The sequence below is a fragment of the Nomascus leucogenys genome, chromosome 22a, assembly GCF_006542625.1.
Source record: "Nomascus leucogenys isolate Asia chromosome 22a, Asia_NLE_v1, whole genome shotgun sequence".
Lineage (NCBI taxonomy): Eukaryota > Metazoa > Chordata > Mammalia > Primates > Hylobatidae > Nomascus > Nomascus leucogenys.
Window position 1 is genome coordinate 100,249,927 of NC_044402.1, and position 24,736 is coordinate 100,274,662.

At 36.9% G+C, this 24,736-nt stretch overlaps 1 protein-coding gene across 1 annotated transcript; it reads right to left on the reverse strand.

Moving 5' to 3' along the window:
• Nucleotides 1-562: 562 nt before the first annotated feature.
• On the reverse strand, nt 563-24,677 carry TYW5 (tRNA-yW synthesizing protein 5). The gene is made up of 8 exons (XM_003253906.2): nt 24,589-24,677; nt 17,520-17,674; nt 12,973-13,042; nt 9,282-9,326; nt 8,137-8,274; nt 5,612-5,699; nt 5,136-5,252; nt 563-2,569 (listed from the first exon to the last, which is right to left on the reverse strand). Exons 1-8 carry the CDS (start codon nt 24,664-24,666, stop codon nt 2,313-2,315), a joined length of 948 nt encoding a protein of 315 aa, XP_003253954.1. The 5' UTR covers nt 24,667-24,677; the 3' UTR covers nt 563-2,312.
• Nucleotides 24,678-24,736: the final 59 nt, after the last annotated feature.

A 24,736-nucleotide genomic window follows, 5' to 3' on the forward strand; every position in this document is an offset into this window, starting at 1 on the left:
TGCACATTAGGGAGAAAGAATGGAGAATTACTGGTCACAACTAATCCCAGTTTCTATTACCCATAGCTATGTGAACCCAGACAATCATTAAGCAATCTGGGTTGGTTAGATGGCTTCTAAGATCTCTTTCAATAAAAAAGTTCTAAGATTCAGAATTCCTGAGAAGTTGCAGCTAACATACACTGTATAATAAAAACAAACATCTTATTTGGTCTTAACCCAGTAGGAAAAAAAGATTAAAATATTTTGTATTTGAAATAAACAGACCCTAATATTAATTATGACCAGGGAAATAATTTTAAAACATCCCAAAGGAAAGTTCTCTAACTTTTTAAATATTATAAATTAATACTGCAACAGGAGCTACCTCAAATCTCTCAGCAAAGAAGGAATTAAATCGAAGAACTAGCACCAGTTATCAACTATGTGCCTGCCCTTGAACTCTCTCTGCATTTTTGTAGTTCTGTTTTAAAGATGAGGAAAATAAGCTTCATAGATAAACGTTATTTTGTCTAAGGTCATCCAGTTTGCTTCTCCATTAAACAATCAATTAAGATGAATATTCAGTGCACAAACTGTAATCTGTTTTATTAATACTTCTAAGTTTTCTACATGACTCTGGATTTATACTTTGTATCAATTCTCTTGCTGGTTAAGAAAAAAAACAAGATTTATTAAAAACTGACCATAAATATTATGTAAACTAAGGAGAATTTTGTCTTTTTCCTTACTGAAGGACAAGGAATCAGTAAAGAAGTTCTTTGCTTTGCTTAATGAAGATCAAAATCTGGTAATTAAATTTGGCTAATATAATCATCCCTTTTCTGACAAGACTTTTCACCTTTATTCACCTGAGTAACTTACCTGTTTCCAAAGATACCTAGGAAATTCAGAATGTTATATATGCTTTTCCTTATTTACAATAACTTATAGGACATGAGTGGATGGATTCTCTTCAATAAAGAAAATGATTTTCTCTAATTAAAATGCACCAAATTGATGTACTAAAAGATTGCTTTAGATGAACACATTTATGTTCAGCGAAGATTATCTGGTCTTCAATGACACTGCAATATAATTACTAGGTACAAAACAAAGAAAAGCAGAGATCCACACACAATGGCTCACTGTCTTCAATGACAACACTTTTAGGATCTCATTTATTCATTCTTTTAAGTAATTTTTCTTTTAAAAAAGGGATAGGTGGGAAAATAAGTTGGGAAATCTTTAACTAGGCTAAGGTTTAGACATAGGTATAAATTAAAACATTTATTTTCTAACATTCAAAAACCAAAAAAAAAGGACAGACCTGACATGCTGGGTGGCAAGAAAAGTCAAGATCAGATTAAGCATTTGTTTTGGACTAATCACAAAACTAATAATCCAAGTCACTATCATCAACTTCAGTTGATCTCAGCTCTGATTATGCATCAAAACACCCTGTGAGGTCTATTAAGTTCCTATACCAAATCCCAAACACTCTTGAATCAGTCTACAAAGTTGGGACCTAGGTATCTGTACATTTTTTAAAGTTCCTCAAAAATTCTGCTTCTAGGCAAATGTAATAGATATTGTGGGTTGCTCATGTTTTTCCTATCAGAACCATGATTTAAAAAAAACTATCCTTTCTGTCCCCATATATCCCTCATGTGGCCTCCACTTATACTCTCAGCTCCAGTGGACCTGAGTGCCCTAAAGGTTATTCTAGAACCTTTGCTAGTGACTGGCTCAGGGGTGGACAGGTCTAAGTTACTTTAGAGCAATGAGACCTAAGGGTATGGAAAGTGAATTCTGGGAAAGCTTTCTCATATTAGGACGGGGCCCCTAGAATCCAGCCTGACTCTTCCGCTGCATGTAAATGAAGATGCACAAGGCTCCAACTGCTACTGGCAATCATCCCATGACCACGAGGGTAGCCAGCCTTAGGATGATGCCAATGTTGTGGTTGAAAAGGGGGTGGGGTGTGGGGGCGGGCTCCCAAGGTTCTTGATGACATTACTGAATCACTGGATCAGAAACACTGCAGCCCATTCTGTCAATAGATTTCATGGATTGTGATTCAATATATTTTCTTACTGTTTTTAAGTCATTTTAAGTTGGACTTTTAGCGGTCAGCATCTGAATGTTAAAGAGTGGTCCCAGCACAGCATTCTTTAATTATAACAATCTGTATCAAGTAGAATCCACACAAACACCCCTTCGTACTTACATAATCTGTAAATCTGATGTATCTTTACTATTTTAACAAAATCTTTAATTTATATCATTATCCCTTACTGAAGTGTTGATGTGCATTGCATTCACTTCATTATTTACTCAGAGTTCTTGCTGTAGGCTTTGTCTTGAATGTGTAGGACCATTCGTCGTGCATAGAAGTCCCTATATTCCTCTGGTAATTCGGCCAGTGTTTTCAAGGCTCTGTCCAGAATTTGTGCAGCTCTTGATGCTGCTGTAGGATCTTTGTTTCCATAGGTATCTGTTTTATCATAGCATTCAGATGGAAGGTGCTTCCAAAAGATATTCACTCCCACTCCAAACTCTTCAGAAATTACATTATGGAACCATAAAGCTGGAGAAAGTTTAAAAAACAAGTTAAAAATAAAACCTACAGTTAAAAAAAAACCCAAAATGTCAGTGAAATATCACGAATTGCATATAGCCAATGCAAGAAATAATTCTTGTAACCAGATCCCTTCGTTAGCACACTCCAGGCTTTTAACAGAATCATTTTAACTTTTATGAATTGCCAACAAATTTAAAGTGTCAATAGCACAACCCTTACTTTTAAAACCTTTAGAAATAGCAATTTTTCCTTTAAACTTGAAAGACATAATAAAGATGTATTTGTTTTGCAGTTCTCTAATCTAGGGCTGTGTTTTGTGTTACTTGTTTATACTTCCTGAGTCATACAACCACATCAAAGTGTTTATTTTTTGGTACACAGAACATTTCAATTACTTGAGGAGTATCTTTGACCTTTTCTGATTCATTATAATACTTTTGTCCCTAAAGACTTCCTGTTCGAGCTGCAATTTGGTTTTCTAACTTGCTTAAATTCGTATTCATTATAGCCTCCTCATTTTATATTTTGAATGCAATTATAATCATCTTATATTTCTTTCAGCTCCTTTATAAATAGTATACAAAACTACAGCAAATATTTTGGTGGTGGAAATGATGAGTAAACTTTATTATATACCTAATTAATTTTTTTCCTTTTATTGGGAAATTGACTTTCTTTTCAATTGAATCTAAACATTTTCAGAATATAGGTGCTAGAGGAATACTAAAGCAATACCACAATATGACAAAGATGGAACACTAATCACAGGAAAAACCCTTTTAATCCTGTGAAAGGGAGATTTAAATTTTAGAAACTTATTCTAAGAGTGTTTAAGGAAAAACAAAAGCTTAACATATTTTGATTTGGAAAACTAATTTTCAAACATGGTTTTAATCTTAACTACACTTTCTTTCAGAATCTTTTTTTTCCCTTATTCAATATAATAGGAAGAAAATGCTAACCATTCAGTTGAATTTAAACCCAAAGATAGGAATTTTGCTTTTGTTTAAAAATATATGCAAATGTTCAGTATTTCTATTTTTTTCTTCTTAAAACAATTGTATGAAGAATAAGGGAAAACTACATAGACCTTAATCATGTTCCCAAGATACAAAAACCAAAAGTGTAAATTTAAAAGATGGCAATGGATTTGAAGACTAATACGTTGGTTGCTTTCAATGAAAATAAGAATAAAAAGTCAAATTTTTATAAATGGTCAATTATATGAAAGCCATTATATCTGGCCCTTTTGAGGAAGAAAAAGATGAACAAAACATAGTTGTCTTCAAGGAATTTATAATCTAGTCCCAAAAGAAGTCATCAAATGTCTATCTTTATTAATATTTACTTATTTTTATCAGTGAAAAGTATTAATGATTCTTAATATATTAATTTAAATATGGAACTACAACTATAAATAGAATTTGTTAATATATCCCTTTAATTTTAATTATGATTTTTATAATCTTCAAGAGTTCACTTTTAAGTATTAATTACAGATGTTAATTACCTTGCTGTGTTGAACTTTATGGACTTTCAAACTAATGCCTATTAATTGAACAAAGAAATTAAGTGACACAAATCCAGACTGTATAGAAAAATAATGTACACAAATGATACTACAGGTGTTGAAGTTATAACATTTTAATATTTAATGAAATCTTTCATCTGTTTTGGCCTTGAAAGATACTTATCATTTTTTTTGGTAAATATTTAAGTGACACAGTTCTAAAATACAGAAATATTTTTAAAATAAAACAATTTACAAAACCAATCAGTATAATCTTTTCCCAGATATAAAGTGTCTTACTTGATACCATTTAATAAAAGAGTATAATATTATTTTTAAAAAATAATTTTAAAAACCAACCAGTATAACCTTTTCCCAGATATAAAGTGTCTCACTTGGAAAATAATAAAAAAATAAATAAATAAAAGCTATAAAAAAGTCTTACTTGACGTCACTTAGTAAAATAGTTTAGAGCGTAATATTATTTTTATAGGTTGCCCTTGAAAGCAAGACTGTTAGTTTATTTAGAGACAGGGTCTTACTCTGTTGCTCAGGGTGGAGTACAGTGATTCCATGATGCCATGGCATCAGCCTCCTCAACCTCAACCTCCTGGGCCCAAGAGATCCTTCTGCCTCAGCCTCCCGAGCAGCTGGGACTTACAGATGCACACCACCATGCCTGACTAAATTTATTTATTTATTTTTGTCAAGACAGGGTCTCGCTATGTTGCCCATGCTGGTCTTGCACTTTTGGCCTCAAGCAAGCCTCCCACTGTGGCCTCCCAAAGTTCAAGTTAACCTGTTAACTTATAGGCCAAAACTGCAAGGACTGTTAACTTATAGTAAGTTTGCCTAGGCCTGCTTTAAACACACACACACACACACACACACACACACACACACACACACACACACAGAGTTTTGTCTAAAAATTATCTTCTATAGGACCAGATACATATAACAAATATATATTTGTACTAAAAAAAAAAAAAATCACATGAAGGATGAGTGACAGAGTACACATTTTATAAATAGCACATTAGTGAGGTCTAGAAATCTTACCAGGAATGAATAATACATCACCAGCTTCAAGGGAACATTCATATCTTCTAGCCTTGGAAAAAAGTGGATATTTAGCCAAGTCTGGGTTATCTATATTCAGTACTTCTGATTTAGTACCTAAAAAGTTCCAAAAAGGGATAATATAGATTCAGCAAAGTTAGCATTTTAAAAAAAGTAATCACAAATATAAATTTGAAAATTCTTTTCTATCCAGTTACTTACTGTACCCACACTGTGAGAATTACTATGCTACTGACACCTAAGACAATTTTCAATGACTCACTCTTTAATTCTGATGACTGATACCCATGTAATATAATTAAGATAATTTCAAATTTGAACCTGTTATTACATATATACACAAATACAATTAGGATTAAGTCCTGAAGTGTACTTTTCCTATAAGAATCAAGAGATTTCTCAAAAAGAGTAACTGAATAGACTTTTGAAATATAAACTTAAAAAAAATCCCATACCTTTTAAATATAAATACTGGGCATCTCGAGGACTGAAGAGTACAACACGCTTTTTTCCTGTCACTTGTATTAACAAATTATCCATTACCTGAAGACCAATAAAAGCTTATGGGTAATCATTATCTAAAATTCAAATACATAGAACCAATGGCATTCTAAACTTTAACTGCAAACCCGATCCTTTAATGAGACTTGACTTACTTAAGACTCTTACAGTTACCTAACAATAAAAACATTTGTATTCCATATACAACTGGGCCTTCAAGACATTTCTGCAGTACTGCCCTAAAACGGGAAGACTTGGCAAATTAGAAAATGTGGAGTCAGAAAACTATTTGCCTTTGCCTCACCATTAACTGACAGTTAGCACAGTTAGGCCTATTTAAGGCTCCCCTTAGTTAATATTTACTATCTGTTAAGGAATGCTATAAGCCCAAAATTAGACAACAGAGTAAATGCACTTAGAAAAATCAGATGCTAGGAAAATACAAGGTACTGCTGCAACCGCTGCAACACTCTTAATATACGTTCAACCATAATTTCATTATAGGTATCTTGATTTTCAAATTATTTCTATAGGAATATAATCTCACAGATTTTCTTTTCTGCAAACAGTATGGTGATTTATGACAGATTTTCTTAATGTATATTTATTATTGGAGCAATCTTTTCCCATGAATGTAATGGTATACTATCTTGGTATAGATTGTGAAAAAATGTTAAAGGCAGAGCCACATAATTCTCAGCTAAGGATTTAAGATAAACACTAAGCAAGATATATTCATGATTTTTTACTTCTACCTAAGCATTCTTCCTTTTAGTACTAACCCTTTACTTACGTAAACCATAACTGTACAATTCAAACTAGCGTTCCTCTGACTTAATTTTATAATAAAAGCTTTATATACTACATTCTATTATAATTCAAAGTAAAGGGGATACTACTCAAAATTTAAAACATAATCATAGAGGCCGGGCATGGTGGCTCACGACTGTAATCCTAGTACTTTGGGGGGTCAAGTTGGGCGGATCACTTGAAGCCAGGAGTTTGAGACCAGCCTGGCCAACATCACAAAACCCCATGTATACTAAAAATAAAAAAAAAAAATTAGCCGGGTATGGTTGTGCATGCCTGTAATCCTAGCTATCCGGGTAGCTGAGATACGAGAATCATTTGAACCTGGGTGAGACTGGTTGCAGTGAGCCAGGATAGTGCCACTGCACTCCAGCCTGGGTGAAAGAGCAAGAATCTGTCTCAAAAAACAACAACAACAATCATCATCATCATCATAGAATATAGTTAAAATGTATTACCACATGATTTTCTCACCATGTTATTCATATAAAACTGTAAAATATGCTAAGAGTTTATGTCTATTTCATAATTACAGATTTACTGACTATGGTAAAATCCTCCCAAGAGGGTCTCAACTGAATTATAAAACACATGTATAAAACGTTATACTGTGATTTAGAACTTAAAAATTTTTTTTTCTTTGGAAACTTGTTAGATATTCCTTTACCTTCCTTAAGTTTCTCTACTTCCCAACACCAAACCATATACCACATTAGTATTTTTAATGTTTTTAAAATGCTTATAGATGTGTACATAAATGTAAGGAACAAAATAACACCATAAATAATGAAGATCAATTTTTTTTTTTTTTTTTTTTTTTTGAGACAGAGTTTTGCTCTGTCACCCAGGCTGGAGTGCAATGGTGCGATCTTGGCTCACTGCAAGCTCCGCCTCTTGGATTCACGCCATTCTCCTGCCTAAGCCTCCCAAGCAGCTGGGACTACAGGCACCCACCACCATGCCCAGCTAATTTTTTGTATTTTTAGTAGAGACGGGGTTTCACCGTGTTAGACAGGATGGTCTCGATCTCCTGACCTCGTGATCCACCCACCTCGGCCTCCCAAAGTGCTGGGATTACAGGCGTGAGCCACCGTGCCCAGCAGATCAAGATCAATATTGTACACATTTTTGCTGCCCTACAAATACAGCAAATATTTGACATTCTCAAGGCATATATATCCTAAGATCTTCAGATATCCCCAAATTCTTAAATTGGTAATGACTCAACAAGCTTCGGCCTTTTTCCTGAATAACATAACTCTGCATGACCCAGAGAGTTATGGATCTCTGGGTAGCCAGAGTCATGTGTGTCATTTATACCTCCTCATACTAAAGGCTTATCACTTCTTCCAATACAATTTCCCCCATTATCTGGTGGCCATTTTTCACATGGAAAAAAAATCATTTCACAAAACTTGGTATATATATGATGATGAATCAAGAACAGGACCACAGGGAAATACAAATGTGAGGAACCAACTAGGCTTTGCCATTAGCAAAATAATTCATTCCTGTATTACTGCTATGCACAGCACCTATTTTCAAAAGTCATGTTTCAGCAAATTACACAGATATTTAGGGCAACCTATAGGAAGTTGAAACTGTGACTTTTAAATCTATAATGCTAAAGATCTATTGTAGCTTTAAATTTCTCATTTATGTAGCATACATCATAATGAGTCCATAGTTGTAATCCTGGTGAACTAATTCGAAAAACACTGGAGAAGAATTGTTCCTCTTTGAAGAATTCTGGAAACTTAATATCTCCTTTCAACAAAGGAAACTGCTTTCTGATATCTGCAACATCCTGCATTTACAGAAACATAAAAAGAAAAAATTAGATTAGACCCTATGATATTAAGGAAGACTGGGGCAAAACTTTGTTCACTGCTTTAAAATACTATGATGTGACCATGTGCCAATACATGATCTCTCTCTCTCTCTCTCCCCCAAGTAGTTGAGATTATAGGCACCTCCCACCATGCCCAGCTAATTTTTGTACTTTTAGTGGAGACGGGATTTCCCGTGTTGGCCAGGCTGGTCTCGAACTCCTGACCTCAGGTGATCCACCCACCTCAGCCTCCCAAAGTGCTGGGATTACAGGCGTGGGGCCACCTTGCCTGGCCGATACATGATCTTTCAAATGAAGAAATACCAGGCTGTGTAACAAGACTGCAGATTTAATAGTATCACTACTGTTAAGCTCAATATGCTTCATTAATAGAAAGGTTCTTTCTACTTTAAGCAAGAATTACACAATTGTCATCCACTCTAATATTCAGGAGTCAACACCTTGAACTGACATTACTAGTTATCACCTATATAAAACCTGTGAATTCTACTGAGGGAGGGGACTAAAATAGAGGGTAAACAACTAAATGGTGACATAAATAGAAAAAATAATCTTATTTGATCATTTTAGGGACTACTCCTTAATATGGCAGCCACACTAATTTGACTCTGAATACATGTCAAAACTTATACAATGAACTATTCAGGATTCTAATAATTATTTCAAATTAATATTTTGTTAACTGAGTTGCCACCTACAAAATATACAGTAGAAGAGATTTCTTATTGTATAGAGATTAGATGACTATAAACACTAAGATTCTACAGGCCTACCTGAATACTAAGTAATCAATTTTTAATCATCTTACTTCTTATTCAGGGGCACAAATCACTGAGAAAAGAATGGAAAAGGATAGAACAGGGAATATGTCAGGCAGTAAGTATAAAAATTACAGTTTTGTCAGTTAACATATATACATCCATTTAGATTTTAGGGAATTGTTTTACATTTAGAATTCTTACCTTTCTAGGGTCTTCTCCAAGTGACCGTAAGTAGTATTTCTCATCCTTAAACATCCCAAAGAAAAATAACATCAGCAATATTTTACTTTTTTAAATATAAAAATACTAGGATTTGTATAGCTATCATGTATTCATAATAATTAAAAGTAAAAAAAGAATTATGTACTGAGAACTACGGAAAAAAATAAAACACCTTCACTTCAAAAATATTAGGAAGTTAGGAAACAAGTCTTAAAATCTGAACCAGTTAAGTAGTTTTCTGAAAAGTTCAATTATCGCTGAGCATGGTGGGTCACAACTGTAATCCTAGCACTCTGGGAGGCCAGGGCAGGAAGATTGCTTAAGTTCAAGAGCTCAAGACCAGCCTGGGCAACAGAGTGAGACACCATCTACACAAAATTAGCTGGGCAAGGTGGTGCGTGCCTGTAGTCCCAGCTACTTGGGAGGCTGAGGCTGCAGTGAGCTATGATAGTGACACTACACTCCAGCTTGGGTGACAGAGCAAGACCTTTTCAAAAAAGAAAAAAAAAAGTTCAGTTCTCTTACCCTTTCTACTAATGCTCTCTGGTGGCCATATGAAGAAATGTCTTTAATATGTTGCTCATGATAGTGATTGGATCCATAAAACAATAAGTAAAATAAATTCTAAAGGCAACATATACATACCATCTCTAAAGCTATAATGATTTAGTCTTTATATTCCAAATTATTGAGACTCTTATTTTAATAGTGTCTTAATACTCAGTAAATATAATACAAATGTACAGTAACAGATAAATACCTTATGCTTTTAATAATATATTTTTTTAAACTTGAGAACACTGCATTTTATCAAGCTAAGCCTATCCCTGCCTATAAATTCTCAAGCCAAATGCTTAAGATTCAGCTCATGTATGAATTAGAAAAATATAATTTCATTGTAGTAAACTTAAACTGATCATTTAAAAAAATCATTATCTAAATTTTTTAAATTAATTAATTGTTTTGAGACAGGGTCTCATTCTGTCACCCAGGCTGGAGTGCAATGATGCAATCATGCCCACTGCAGCCTCAACCTCCTGGTCTCAAGCAATCCTCCTGCCCCAGCCTCCCGAGTAGCTGGGATGTTCAGCTAATTATTTTTACTATTTGTAGAGAAGGAGACTCGCTATGTTGTCCAAGTTGGTCTCGAACTCCTGGACTCAAGTGATCCTCCTGCGTTGGACTCCCAGAGTGCTGGGATTATAAGCATGAGCCACTGTGCGAGGCCAAAAATTATTATTTATCCTTCACCAAGTACCTAAATAGAGAACTGTTTGAATTATAAAACATTCACTGTTAGAGAAGTGAGATATACCAAGTCAAGCACTTGGGCAATCCAAACTCAGAATTCTGCCTCTTTCACCCAATACTGAGAATTATAAACTTCAAAAGATAATAATATTTACCTTAAGACATAAATTGATGATTGAGGTTTTAACTGAACTCTCAGTGTTTTTCTATTTTTAGCTAGCACCACATCACATAGATTCTGTAAATTACTGGCTAATAAGTTTCAAAATATGTTCTTTGAAATTCTAAGGGTTTTCTACTAGTTCTAACATTTCAAGATTTAAAAAATAAAATTAATGCACCAGACACAGAAGTGCACTGCTCAGAAATTCCTTCAAGAAAGAACTCACTGTTTAATTGTAAGGAGTGTGATTAGCTTAGAGCTACCAGCTGTTAACTTCTTCAGGCCCACCTCAAGATTGGAACCTAGGTCATGCTCTTCATAGGGTAGTCCCAACCAGTGACTTAAGCTGGTAAAAGATCTAGACACTGCCACCCAATGCAGGACTTTTCTCATAGGCAGTCTGCTCAGGAGTTCCAGGATGAGTTGGCAGAGACTGTCAGATCTGTATCTACATCTCATGGCTTCCCCTATCCGATCCTGCTTCCTCCCCTTTCCTTTCACAGGTATTTCTCCTATTTAACAAGACTTTTGCACTCCTTTTTTTTTCTTTTCTTTTTCTTTTTTTTTTTTTTTTTGAGATGGAGTCTTGCTCTGTAGCCCAGGCTGGAGTGCAGTGGCGCAATCTCGGCTCACTGCAAGCTCCGCCTCCTGGGTTCACACCATTCTCCTGCCTCAGCCTTCCAAGTACGGGCGTGGGGCGTGTGCTACCACGCCCAGCTAATTTTTTGTATTTTTAGTAGCGATGGGGTTTCACCGTGTTAGCCAGGATGGTCTCAATCTCCTGACCTCCTGATCCGCCCGCCTCAGCCTCCCAATGTGCTGGGATTACAGGCGTGAGCCACCGCACCCGGCCAGCCTTTTGCACTCCTAATTCCATCTCAGCATCTGCTTCCTAGAGGACCAAACTGACAGTTCATGTTGATCTTGTTTACATAGTTTCCATGATTTTTAGACTTTAATCTTTTACCATGTGTCTATTTCTTTTACTTCACATTTCATGGTTATTTAAATATATACCACTGATTACCCTTAGACAGGAAAGTACCAAAGGGCAACTGAATATACATGTTCAAAGCATGGCTATAAAGTTATAAAACAGTTCTCAGGTGCAGCTAATGGAATCAATTTAAAAAGACATTTTGGTTATACTACAGAATCACAGACCTACAGAGTTTGTGGGGATTGTGGTGGTAATCTAGTATAACTATTACCTGACAAGAGGACTGTAAAAATGCAACACCTTTTAGAACCAAACTCTCCAGCCCAACTGGCTCAAATGCAGAAAACAGCTTCATTCAAAGCTTAAAAAGCAATTCATTTTTAAAATGTGCTTTTGAATAACACAGTGAATTTTTTTTTTTTTTTAGACAGTTATGCTCTAGTTGCCCAGGCTGGAGTGCAATGGTACGATCTAGCTCACCACAACCTCTGCTACCCGTGTTCAAGCGATTCGCCTGCCTCAGCCTCCTGAGTAGCTGGGATTACAGGCATGCGCCACCATGCCCAGATAATTTTGTATTTTTAGTAGAGATAGGATTTCTCCACGTTGGTCAGGCTGGTCTCGAACGCCCGATCTCAGGTGATCCACCTGCCTCGGTCTCCCAAAGTGCTGGGATTACAGGCATGAGCCATTGTACCCGGCCAACACAGGAAATTTTTAAAAACATATTTATATACAAGGCCTTGATGCCTTATCTCAAGGTATTTAAATTGAATTATTGAAAGCTAGACTATAATTAAGTAGAATTCTTCCGCAATTAATCCTGAACAAATATTACAGCAAATATACACAATAGAAATCACATTGATAATAACAAGAATACAGAAACAGTCTAATAGTCAATAGATATGAAAATGAAGTTTTCCATTAGCATTTGAAGTTGGCATATCAGACCAAAGCATTTTAAAAGGACATAACATTAATAGCTAATATTTAATGAGTAATTTCTATACATCAGGCACACTGCTAAGTATTTTACTGATTTTATTTAGTTAATCCTCACAAACACTTTATAGAATAGGTACTATTATCACCCCCATTTCACAGACGAGTATATTGAAGTACAGAAAAATAATTTGGCCAAAGTTTGAGAGCTAATAAATAGCAGAGCTACAGTCTATGGTGCATCCAACCAAATCTTACGAATGTCTATCAGAGACGTCTATTGCTCTTGTGTATCTACTATTCTTTCATAAGAAAATCCATTTAGTATATAGATATTAATGCCTTCTTTTAAAAATGTTAAAAGCAATTACCTCTGAAACAAAGAATTCTTTATGCTTCTCTTCAGCTGCCCTCTGGACCAACTGGTCAAAAGGTAAAGTTCTGAAATAAACACAAAAGAATCCTTGCACTTAATAATAACAGATCAACTAGTAAGAATCTAATCACTATACATAAAGGCTTGTTGGAGTTGCATATAATCTCCTGTTTTATAATATCTGTAATTTTTATTATAACCTATTATGTGAAATTCTAACTTTTCAAAACCCATTGAGCAGTATGTTTACTTGATCTAAGTTGTCTGAAATTTTGGAATTAAAGATTTCAAAATCTATGATACAGATGGATCCTTCTATGTCAATATTCTATTCCGTTATGATAGAAAAATGCTTCTATGGTATCTGATTACCTTTGTAAATACACAGACTTTCAGGTTCTGATTGCTACCTGTTTTTAAGTGTCATGGCAAAACAAATCTTGTGAAGAGTGGGGCAAACTACTAGTGCTACTTTGGAAGAGACAGTACACAAACGGTCCCATGAAGATAACCACCCCCCACCCCCCATATTCCTGCCTTTTGGCATAGCACGGAACACAGAAGCCAGTAACACTGCTCTCACCCTGCTGCACCACCGTCTATCATTTTAAGGCTTCTGAGGAATAGCTCAAGGAGAATTCCAGTGAAGTGACCAATTTTTATTTTTCAAAATGTCTGCCCAAATGCCTGTCTCCTTCCATCCTGATGAACAGGGCTGAACACTGTGGAAGCAAAATTTGTTTCCTTTACATCACACTCTTGAGCTAGAAGGATATTCTTACTCCAGATTGCATCTATTCCTTTACTCTCTAGAATCAAAAGTACTGCTCTATAAATGAAGGTGATACAGTATAGGTAACAAGACAATGAAGTCCTCAAAAGCCTCTAGGTCAAAATCCTCTCCTCTGCTACCCCCACTACACTCCTGCCTCCAAACTTCTGATTAACAGCTGTAATCTTTTCAGTCTTACTACCAAATATCTTCCCACTTGAACTCTGTACTGAGGAAGTCGAAAGAAAAGGTTACATACTTTCTCCTTCTCTATGAGAAGATGACCTTGGGCCAGCTTACTTTCTCCTTGCACTGTTTTCCCAGAAATATACCGGGTAAACACAAACATGGTGTGAACCCATAAATTATGTTGAATAAAAAAAAAGATAAATGTGGAATGTCAGTTGTGATATCAGGTAACACTGTTTATCATAAAAATAACCCAATAGATGAATTATGTTTGCACTAGGTGGCCTATAAGTGGACTACAAATACTTGTTCAGAAGCAGATGATTTGGCTTTCCTGTGTGTAGTGTAACTCTCCTGAGTATGGCCCTTGGAGGAATGCAGAAGCTAAGGTCATGGGATGTTTCAAGCAACCGGCTTCTATGGACCATATGTCTTACCTAAACTCAGGTGTTTCTATACTACCTCCATTGTCTCATTCCCTTACAACTAAGCTGTAACTTGGTGAGTCAAAAAATAGTCCCTGGATTTGTATAAAGACTCCACTGATACTATCCTGCTAGAATTCCGTTTCCTGCCTTATATCCTCCTGCAAAAAGCTAAGGGAATCTGAAGCCAGGTTATGGATTGGTGGGTGCTCTGTATGTCAATCTGAACTTGAGGCCACTGCTGGTAATTATGTAGAGTGAGCACTGCAGGAGAGAAAAGAGGGGTCTGCCATCTACTCAGACCAATGCAGAGTACTATTTCTTTGACTATAAATAGTGTCTTACTAACTACTATCAACAAATTTACTTGGCATTCTCCTACTCAATGTTTCCCATCTCTGACCTCACCATATACCCTTCATTCCTTCTTGCTTTCATTCTTCAAAGCATCTTTGAAGAGTCTGGGCCAGTGGGGAAGTTTATCTGGACCATAGCTACTACTGTAATTGCTGCATTTAACTAGGCTTAGCTTTCTTACTGGGGAGAACACAAAAGTGTTTCAAGACCTTTAGAAAAACAGAACAGAACAGTGACCCTGAAAGAGCAGACAGAGTAGCTCAGCCCAGATAAGCAGAACTGGGGTGCCACCAGCACCTACTCTCCTAGGTAATGGTATCTGTCATAGCTTCTACTAAGCCCAGATGGGGGAGAAATTAGGTATGTATATTGGGAAGTTCTTTGGCTTTTTAAAAATCTATCCTATCCATGTTTCAAAAACAAGGGCATTGGTTATTAAAGTGTCATTTGTCTGGACTGGCAGCACCAGTAAGGAGGGTAATGTCAAAGAAGGCTTAATCATGGGCTCCGTGGAGTCAGGGAAATTAGAGTAAACACCTTGGGTTCCATCACTTCAAGCTATGTGATCCTGGAGAAGTTACTTAATATTTTTAAACCTCTCTTTCCTCATCTGTGAAATTATTATTAAAAATATCTACCTCACAGATTGTTCTGAAGTTTAAATGAGTAATATAACCTAGATTGCTTGGCATAGTAGCTGATATATAATAAGTGCTCAGTAAAGGACAGATGGTGGGGTTAACAACAATGATAATGTACCCTTTTGCAGCATGCAAGTAGTCATCAACATTTTAAAAAAGAAGAAAAAAGCCCTTCACTGTCTTGTTCCCCATTTGGAAAAGGCTGCTTTATAAAATCAAGATCGGAACTGATGAGAGTACAATAAACAAGAGCAAGCTGATGACAGGAATTACAGGATGTGACAGGAAGATGTGGCAAATCTTACATGATGAGACTTTTTAAAAAAATCTATGATCAGAAGAATGACAACAATATCCTTTCATCACACAAGGTTCTTTTGTCCAGACTCTCCTGACTCTGAACAATGAGCGCTACCAAGAAGAAAGAAGTAAAAGTTCATACCTGTTAATGTATCAATCTTCCAATGTTTGATAAAGCATAAAGGCAACCTCAATTTGAAGTGATAATAATAATATATATGTGTGTGCAGGGTTTCTTACTTTCTAGTCTCTCTTTGGCCTGGATGCATTCCTTCTTTCCTACTGCCTGGTAAATGCTAAAAATGACTAAACCTATTTTTTTTTGTTGCACTAAAAAAAATAATCTTGCAACTTTTTAGTAGCTCTAGTGAAAGGCTTGGAGGAAGCCGCGATAGGAACTATTACATAATGTATGTGCTTCAAAAACAAGTTTTGAAAAGTTTAAAAAGACATGACAAAACATCAAGGCAATTCAAGATGAAGTTTCAGTACTCATTTGTTATGGCATTGGACTCTCTGGAAAATAAACATCATTAACTGCCGGCTGAAAAACACTCATCATTCTGGCATTTTTAATTTGATAAAAAATGAAAAGTTCCTACACTTGGAAAAACTTAAGGCAATTAAATTCAATTCATGGACTATTAATAACTAAAACCATTATGGTGAATATTCAAAGGATTAAAAACTGAGCAATGCTTTGGCAGCTGCTATTTGAACTCGGAAAACTGTAATGAGAAAGGAATGGCTGTGGACATTAGAAGCTCTGTTTAACTCATCTCTAAATTGAAGTCTTGTGAACTACATGGTTTTTCAATAGAATGAATTTGCTGAGAACTTCACATGCTCAGAGTTTGAAAGCTGTTTGTTTTTAATTTAACAATTTAAATGAAACTCATGGGAATAAATAGCAAATGAAATCTGCAAGATGACAGCATTTAAAACTTTCATCTTTAGACAATCAGCAGCTTTTGACTATTTCTTGTTTACTTTTAAGAAATTCCACAGCATAAAATAACAATCATGGGAGAAATTAAAGGTATTTAAGACTATTTTATCAAAAGGGAAAATTAAGTATGATTTTTAAAAGTTATCTAAGATGATGAAAGATTATACCAAACATAGCTTGTCCTGGTTTTCTGGAGAGGACAGACAAAGAAAACATGAGCCTTTTAGAATTTCCTATTCTAGATAACAGTTACTAATGTGATAGGATCAACTAATTAATCAAGCATTGAATGAGTATGGCACATCCAACTTCATATGAAATCTAACCCTAGTTACAGAAATTTTATCTTCCTTCCATGACTCCAGAAGGTATTGGGTATATACCCTATTTAAAAAATTGTTGGCCAGGCATGGTGGCTCATGCCTGTAATCCCAGTACTTTGGGAAGCTGAGGCAGGTGGATGACTTGAGGCCAAGAGTTTGAGACCAGCCCGGCCAACATGGTGAAACCTTGTCTCTCCTAAAAATACAAAAGTTAGCTAGGCATAGTGGCACGTGCCTGTAATCCCAGCTACTCGGGAGGCTGAGGCAGGAGTATCACTTGAACCCAGGAGGCAGAGATTGCAGTGAGCCGAAATCACGCACCTGCACTCCAGCCTGGGTGGCCCAGTAAAACTCTGTCTCAAAAAAAATAAAAAATAAAAAAAAAAATTGTCATTGTATAATTATGTAAACTCAGAACTCTTGTCTTTTAAAAACCACTCTTTAAAAATCAGTAAGCTATTCCATGATTACATCAAACCAGCCAAAAGATGAAATGCCATATGGTCTTTGTATAATAATGCAAAAATATTTTAAAAGTTTTTAAAAAGTTATTTGTATCCCCAGAGTAAACCTCAGAAGAAAATACCTATATACAAAGTTCTTACTAATGAAGTCCATCTGTGCAACTGCAGCAACATGAATCTTTACTTCTTTCTTCCCTCCAACTTGGCTTAGGTAATCCACTGTCCATTTGCTTGTACATGGCCCCAAATCAATCCCTTCCAACACAAGAGGTTTTCTCTGTAAGTGGGGAAAGAAATACAACAAAATTCATGAAAACCAACAACACATCAAGAGCTGTATTTGGCAACAGGGAGAAAAAAACAAGTAAGATCTGACTCTTGCTCCCAAGATGCTTGAACGCAAAGCTTTTGACAGTTCATGCTGTCACTAAAACAAGAAGAGGGGCCATGTGAAAATATCTAGAACAAAATTTTAAGATTGGAAAAACAAAACAAAACTGCAAGACCATCAATATGTAATGACTAAAATTTGTACTTTATAGTCAAATATTTTTGTAACTTTTAATTTCGATGTCATTTCAAACTTATAAAAAAGTTTTAAGAACACTACAAAGAATTTCCGTAAACGCTTTACCCCAATTCACCAACTGTTAACATTTTGCACATTTGCTTTATGATTTGTTCTTACTGTCAAGAGGACATATTATTAATTGAAATTAAATTAAGCATAATTTAATTTTTTGGAACCATTTCAAGGTTAAATTGCTGACACCATGGTCCTTATCTCTAAAAACTTAAGTATACTTTCTGAGAACAAAGACATTCTCTTATATAACCACAGAATAATTACCAAAATTACATTTAACATTGACGTAGGCTGGGCGCAGTGGCTCATGCCTGTAATCCCAACACTTTGGGAGGCCGAGGGTGGATCACTTGAGGTCAGGAGTTTGAGACCAGCTTGGGCAACATGGTGAAACCCCATCTCTACTAAAAATTAAAAAAAATAAGAAAAAGAAAATTTGAAGTGTGGTGCATGTCTGTAATCCCAGCTACTCAGGAGGCTGAGGTGGAAGAATTGCTTGAACCTGGGAGGCGGAGGTTGCAGAGAGCTGAGATCGCACCATTGTACTCCAGCCTGGGCGACAGAGTGAAACTCCATCACACACAAAAAAACAAAAAACAAAACAATGACACAATACTATTATCTAATCTACAGTCCATACTCAAATTTTGCTAATTGTCCCAATGATTTCCTTTAGCTTTATTTTTTCCTAACCCAGAATTCAATCTGAGATGTCACACTGCATTCAGTTGCTATGTCTCTTTTAATCCGAAATGTTTAATCATCAGCCTCTTTATCTTCTACGACCTTGACATTTTGGAAGAGTATAGGCCAGCTATTTTGTAGAAAACCCTTCAATTTGGGTTTATCTGAAGTTTCTTCATAATTAGACTCAAGTTACACATTTTGGAGAAGGAATGCACCACAAAAGGAATGGTGTTGCCTTCTCAGCATGCCACATCAGGAAGCACACGATGTTTTGCTATGATGAGTGCAAAAAACAGTGATTTTTCTAAACTCCATCATTTCTTCTACATTTATTAGTTGGCATCCTAATATCGAAATGAGCTCTAAATTCTCCATTGAATTATTTTATTTACTGGGTAATAATCTAGTGGTATAATTTTGATACCCAAATTATCCCAGATTTGGCCAGTGAGCCCCTTCAAGATGCTTCTTGTGACTTTTTAACTGGGGCACTTCCTTGCATTATGGCAAAATAACAGAACCCGACATCTTTTATACTTTTTCTGCCCAGCCCTGTGATCCATCATTTCTTAAAGTAGTTCTGGTTTCTTCTCAGTGGACAGAGTTAGGATATATGTGAGGGTCTATGTATATTCCACAAATATATATACACGTACACCCCATATATGCATATACCTATTCTATTCAGCTCTCTCTCCATATATGTCCATATATATAATACATGCACACACACATATACCTAACAAGTGTACGTATGAACCGTAAACATTTCAAGGTTCATTATAATCTACTGAATTTGTAACTCCCATTTTCAGCAGTGGGAAACCTAGTTCCCATTATCCTCAATGTTTAATCACTTGCAAAATCCCAGAATTCACAGGAAGTGAAGAATTCACAGAATTTGCTTTTGCCACTGTTAGGTCACACCACTGTAAAAAACATGTCTAAAATAAGTCCTCAAATAAAGTTATAACACAGATCAGAAAAAAAAAAATCAATTCCTAGCCAGGGCCCCTGTCTGAGTAGAGTTTTTGCATTCTCCTCACATCTCTGTGGGTCTTCCCCGGGTACTGTGGTTTCCTCCCACAACCCCAAGATGTGCACATTAGGTTCACTGGCATGTCTAAATGGTCCCAGTATGAGTGAGTGCATGTGGGGGGGTGTGTGTATGTGTGTGTGTGCGTGCACATGCGCGTGCCCTGAGACAGGATGGTATCTTGTCCAGGGTTGGTTCCTACCTTGTGCCCTGAGCTGCCAGGATAGACTCTGGCCACCTGTGACCCTGAACTGAAATAAGCAGGTTGGAAAATGAAGAAAGGAGTGAATACGAAGTATGTAAAACAAAAATTTGTAAAGCATATGATAATCATACAAGTGCACAATAAACAAGGGGGTATGAAAGCAATCAGCAAACCTGCCACACTTGTTTTGAACTGTTCAGTGGTAGGAGGCGCTCCTTACAATTTTCCATTTGTAGACATTTATTCCTTGATTTAACCCACCACTACTATGACCACTGTCACATAACAATTCACCAAAAATTGAGTAATTATTTACTTTTATTAATCCTTAAATGTACATGTAGCTCACGTTTATTTCAATGTTTACGATTAGAAATGTTTTGGGTCTTTATTTACAAGTTTGGTGATGTTTTTGTGACCAGAAATATGCCACTGGAACTTAACTCTTGTTTACATCAATTAGCCTGTGGTAAAACTGGTTGCATTACAGGTAATTTCCCTTAAAGTTGCAGCTTCCAAGAACCTACTGAGAATGTTAAATGAGGACTTACTGTACTAACTAGAATTCAGTTTGTTTTCAGTTCTGTGTGTCTTAGATTGAGGACATATAATTAAAGTATTGTGTTTTAAAAAAGTGACTTGGGTAACTTCTCCCTCTCCCACTTCAACAGGTTCATGTGTTACTTTTTATATTCCGTATTAGGGTCTTTTAAAAAATAATTTTTCATCCTTGTTGATTTTATTATTATGACTTTAGAATGTAAAACATCAACGTGATTCCCCAAATCAAAACTATACAAAAGTCACCCCATTCACATTCTTCCATTTCATACTCACACATCCTCTACGCATAACCGATCTCGTTAATTTTTGGCTTATTCCTTTCTTTTTTGTGAAGTGATCAAAAACATATATTTCATTATCTCTTCCCTTTGTTTTTTACATAAATAGTAGCTTACTACATATTTTCTTTTGTTATGTGCTTTTTAAAAAATTCATAAATATATGGCTGGGCGCGGTGGCTCACGCCTGTAATCCCCGCACTTTGGGAGGCTGAGGTGGGCAGATCACAAAGTCAGGAGATCGAGACCATCCTGGCTAACACAGTGAAACCCCGTCTCTACTAAAAATACAAAAAAATTAGCCGGGCGTGGTGGTGGGCACCTGTAGTACCAGCTACTCAGGAGGCTGAGGCAGGAGAATGGCGTGAACCCGGGAGGCGGAGCTTGCAGTGAGTCGAGATCACGCCATTGCACTCCAGCCTGGGCGACAGAGCGAGACTCCGTCTCAAAAAAAAAAAAAAAAAAAAAAAAAAAAACCACATAAATATATGCTAGAAATCACCACTTATCAGTTCAGATATCGCTTTTATTCTTTTTTACATCTTAGTATACCTCAGTGTAAATGGGCCATAATTTATTCAATTATTCTCGCCTGCATAAGCATTTAGGTTATTTCCAATAATTTGCAAGTACAGTAACACTACGTAAATATTTACACATTTTTGGAGGTATATCTCCAGAATAAATTCCTAAATGAGGAATTACTGGGTCATAAAGTAAACATAGTTAGATATGCCAAAAGATTTGTACCATTTGGTATAAAATTTGAGTGTGCCAGTTTCTTCAGGGCCTCACCAAGAGAGTATTACCAGAGCTTTTTAAATTTTTGCCAGTATGATATGTAAGAAGTTGTATCTCAGTGTAGCTTTATTTCTCTTATGAGTAAACTTAAACTTCCTAGTTTAAAGGCCATTTTAATGTTGGTTTTTTCCCCCCCTCAATTGTTTGCTCATTTTTCTACCAGATTTTCAGCCTTTTACCCCCTTTTAAAAGTTCTTTCCATACAAGGGCTTTTACTGTCCTTTATATGAGATAAATGTTGCAAATATTTTCTCCCACTTTGTCTTTCAAATTTGTTTATAGTGTTTCTGGCATACAAATGTTTCATGTAGTCAAATTTTAATCTAATATTACACCTGAGTTTTGAGTCATAGCTAGAAATGCCTTCCATAGACCTAGATTATAGGGGAATTTACCCATATTTTCTTCTAGCACTTGTGCAGCTTCATTTTTTTTTGTATTGCCGAGTGTACTCACAACTTGTGTAGTTTCATTTCTTTACATTTTTCTGATCCACTTGGAGTTTATTCTTGTGTACAGTGTGAGATATAAACCGAATTTTATCATTTTCTAAGTGAAACTCCTCTGTATAATACCATAATGGATTCATTTCATTATAAATTTGCCCAAACCCATAGAATGTACAATATCAATAGTATACCCTAATATAAACTATGAATTTTGGGTGAAAATGATGTGCCAGGCTGGGCACGGTGGCTCATGCCTGTAATCCCAGCACTTTGGGAGGCTGAGATGGGCGGATCACCTGAGGTCAGGAGTTTGAGACCAGCCTGGCCAACATGGCGAAACCCTGCCTCTACTAAAAAATACAAAAATTAGCCGGGCATGGGGGCGGGTGCCTGTAGTCCTGGCTACTCAGGAGGCTGAGGCAGAAGAATCGCTTGAACCCTGAAGGCAGAGGTTACAGTAAGCTGAGATTGTGCCACTGTACTCCAGCCTGGGCGATAAGAGCAAAACTCCATTTCAAAAAGAAAAAGAAAATGATGTGCCAATGTAGGTTTATCAATTGTAACAAATATACCACTCTAATGAGGGGATGTTGATCATGGAGGAGGCTATCCATGTGTCAGGGCAGAAAGGACATGAGAAATCTCTGTACCTTTGGTCAATTGTGCTGTGAACCTAAAAAGCCTCGAAAAAACAGTCTATTTTTTAAAAAGTCATTTTTTGCCCTATTGATTTTTGAAATGTCATGCTTATTATACACTAAATTTCCATAAGAATAGATATTTCTGCACTTTCTATTCTATTCCTTTGGTCTATCTATTCATGTACCTGTATAATATACAGTGTTAATTATGGAATTATTAGAAAATGTTTAACAAAAAACTCATAGGACTATGCCCCCTCATACTTTTTAGTGTTTCCAGATAGAAAGGTCTTTTTTTCCAATTTTGTTATTAATTTCTAGTTTTACTGCCCTATGGCCAGAGAAAGTTGTTTGTAATTTTTGACTTTTTAAAATGTAATGATGCTTTGTGCTGTATGTCATGCCTGAAGGAATTACAAAATACCTTTTGCTCTGCATCTTACAAAGCACTTCCACATACTCTAATCTTCACAACACTGCCCTTTAGGCAACTTATGTCTAGCACATTCTGAGATGGGGGGCGTCTAAGGACAGGGAGAGCAAGAACAACCCATCTAGTACAAGTCTCCAAACTAATAAAGGCTTGAATCCTCTCCCGTAGGTTGCTATCAAAAGAAAAACTTCATTCCTCCCGCATCCCCCCACCCCCGCCTTTTTTTTTTTTTTTTGTAAGCTAGGGTCTCACCCTCTCGCCCATGCTGGAGCAGTGGCAGGATCATGGATCACTGCAGCCTCGACCTCCCGGGCTCAAGCAGATCCTCCGACCTCAGCCTCCAGAGTAGCTGGGAATACAGGCGTGTGCCACCACGCCTGGCTAATTTTTGTATTTTTTGTACAGACGGGGTTTCACCATATTGGCCAGGCTGGTCTTGAACTCCTGGCCTCAAGTGATCCACCAACCTGGGCCTCCCAAAATGTTAGGATTACCGGCATGAACCACGGCGCCCAGCCCATCCGACTTTTGTAACACTCAGAACTGTAGTTTTGTTTGTTTGTTTGAGACAGAGTTTAGCTCTTGTTGCCCAGGCTGGAGTGCAGTGGCACGATCTCGGCTCACTGCAACCTCCGCCTCCCGGGTTCAAGCGATTCTCCTGCCTCAGCCTCCCGAGTAGCTGGGATTACAGGTATGGGCCACCACCACGCCCGGCTAATTTTGTATTTTTAGTAGAGATGGGATTTCTACTGGCTGGTCTTGAACTCCTGACCTCCGGTGATCCGCCGGCCTCGGCCTCCCAAAGTGCTGGGATTACAGGCGTGAGCCACCGCGCCCGGCCCCAGAACTATAGTTCTATGACCACCCTTATAAGTGTAAATATCAGGTAAGAAAATTGCTGGGTATTTTTCCTACCATAAACTGACTTACTGTAATCCTGTGGATTTTTTCCTTTTAATACCTTCTATTTTTCTTAGGTCTGGACTCCTTTGTAAAGCACTGCAAGTAAAAGCACTTTTTGTTTCCCTAATATTTCTCTATGAGTTTTCTTTTAAAGACCTAAGGTTCTAACTACAGGTATAAGACTCCAACGTCGGAACTAGAACCTAAGTAAGTTAGAATTCAAGACAAGTAGGAGTTTTCCGGGGGAATCCCATTGCTTTCCTTTTTGGCTCAGTGGAGTGAAAAGTTGTGCCTTCAAATCCATTAATTCGGAGCAGACTGACAGATGCGGAGTAAAAGAGTTTAGGCAAAATACATCTCGCACTCAGCTCTCCGCCATCATCTTGCTCCCCAGAAACATGGGGCTTTCTCCGGAAATTTCAATAGAGGAGCCAGTCGGCGCCCCCCGTGCACCTTTCCCTTGGCCTAAGAGCCAACCAGTCATCTGCTGCCTTCCTGCGCCTCTTTCCCACACCCTGGGTCCCTAAAAACCAGTTCCCAGCCGTCCGAATGGTAAAGACGCGTCTCCCGCTGGTTTCTCGGGGTTCTGCCCTGCGCGAGGGGCTCACCTGGGGGTAGAGGTGCTGCATGAACTGCTCCCGAGAAACGCCCTCCAGCCGGGGTACCGGGAGGTGCTGCCCGGCCATGGTTGCTCACGCCTGCCCTCTTCCACGTCCTCGGAACTTCGGTTCTAAAAGCGTTCCTCAGCGCCATCCT

Excerpts from the sequence above, each read along its gene's own strand:
- TYW5 (XM_003253906.2), bottom strand. The coding sequence starts at position 24,666 with ATGGCCGGGCAGCACCTCCCGGTACCCCGGCTGGAGGGCGTTTCTCGG. Across the intron at positions 13,043-17,519 it reads AGTAAGAACTTTGTATATAG|AACTTTACCTTTTGACCAGT; the intron begins GTATTTTCTTCT and ends TGTTTATTTCAG. Across the intron at positions 5,700-8,136 it reads AACTATGGACTCATTATGAT|GTAATGGATAATTTGTTAAT; the intron begins GTATGCTACATA and ends ATTGGTCTTCAG.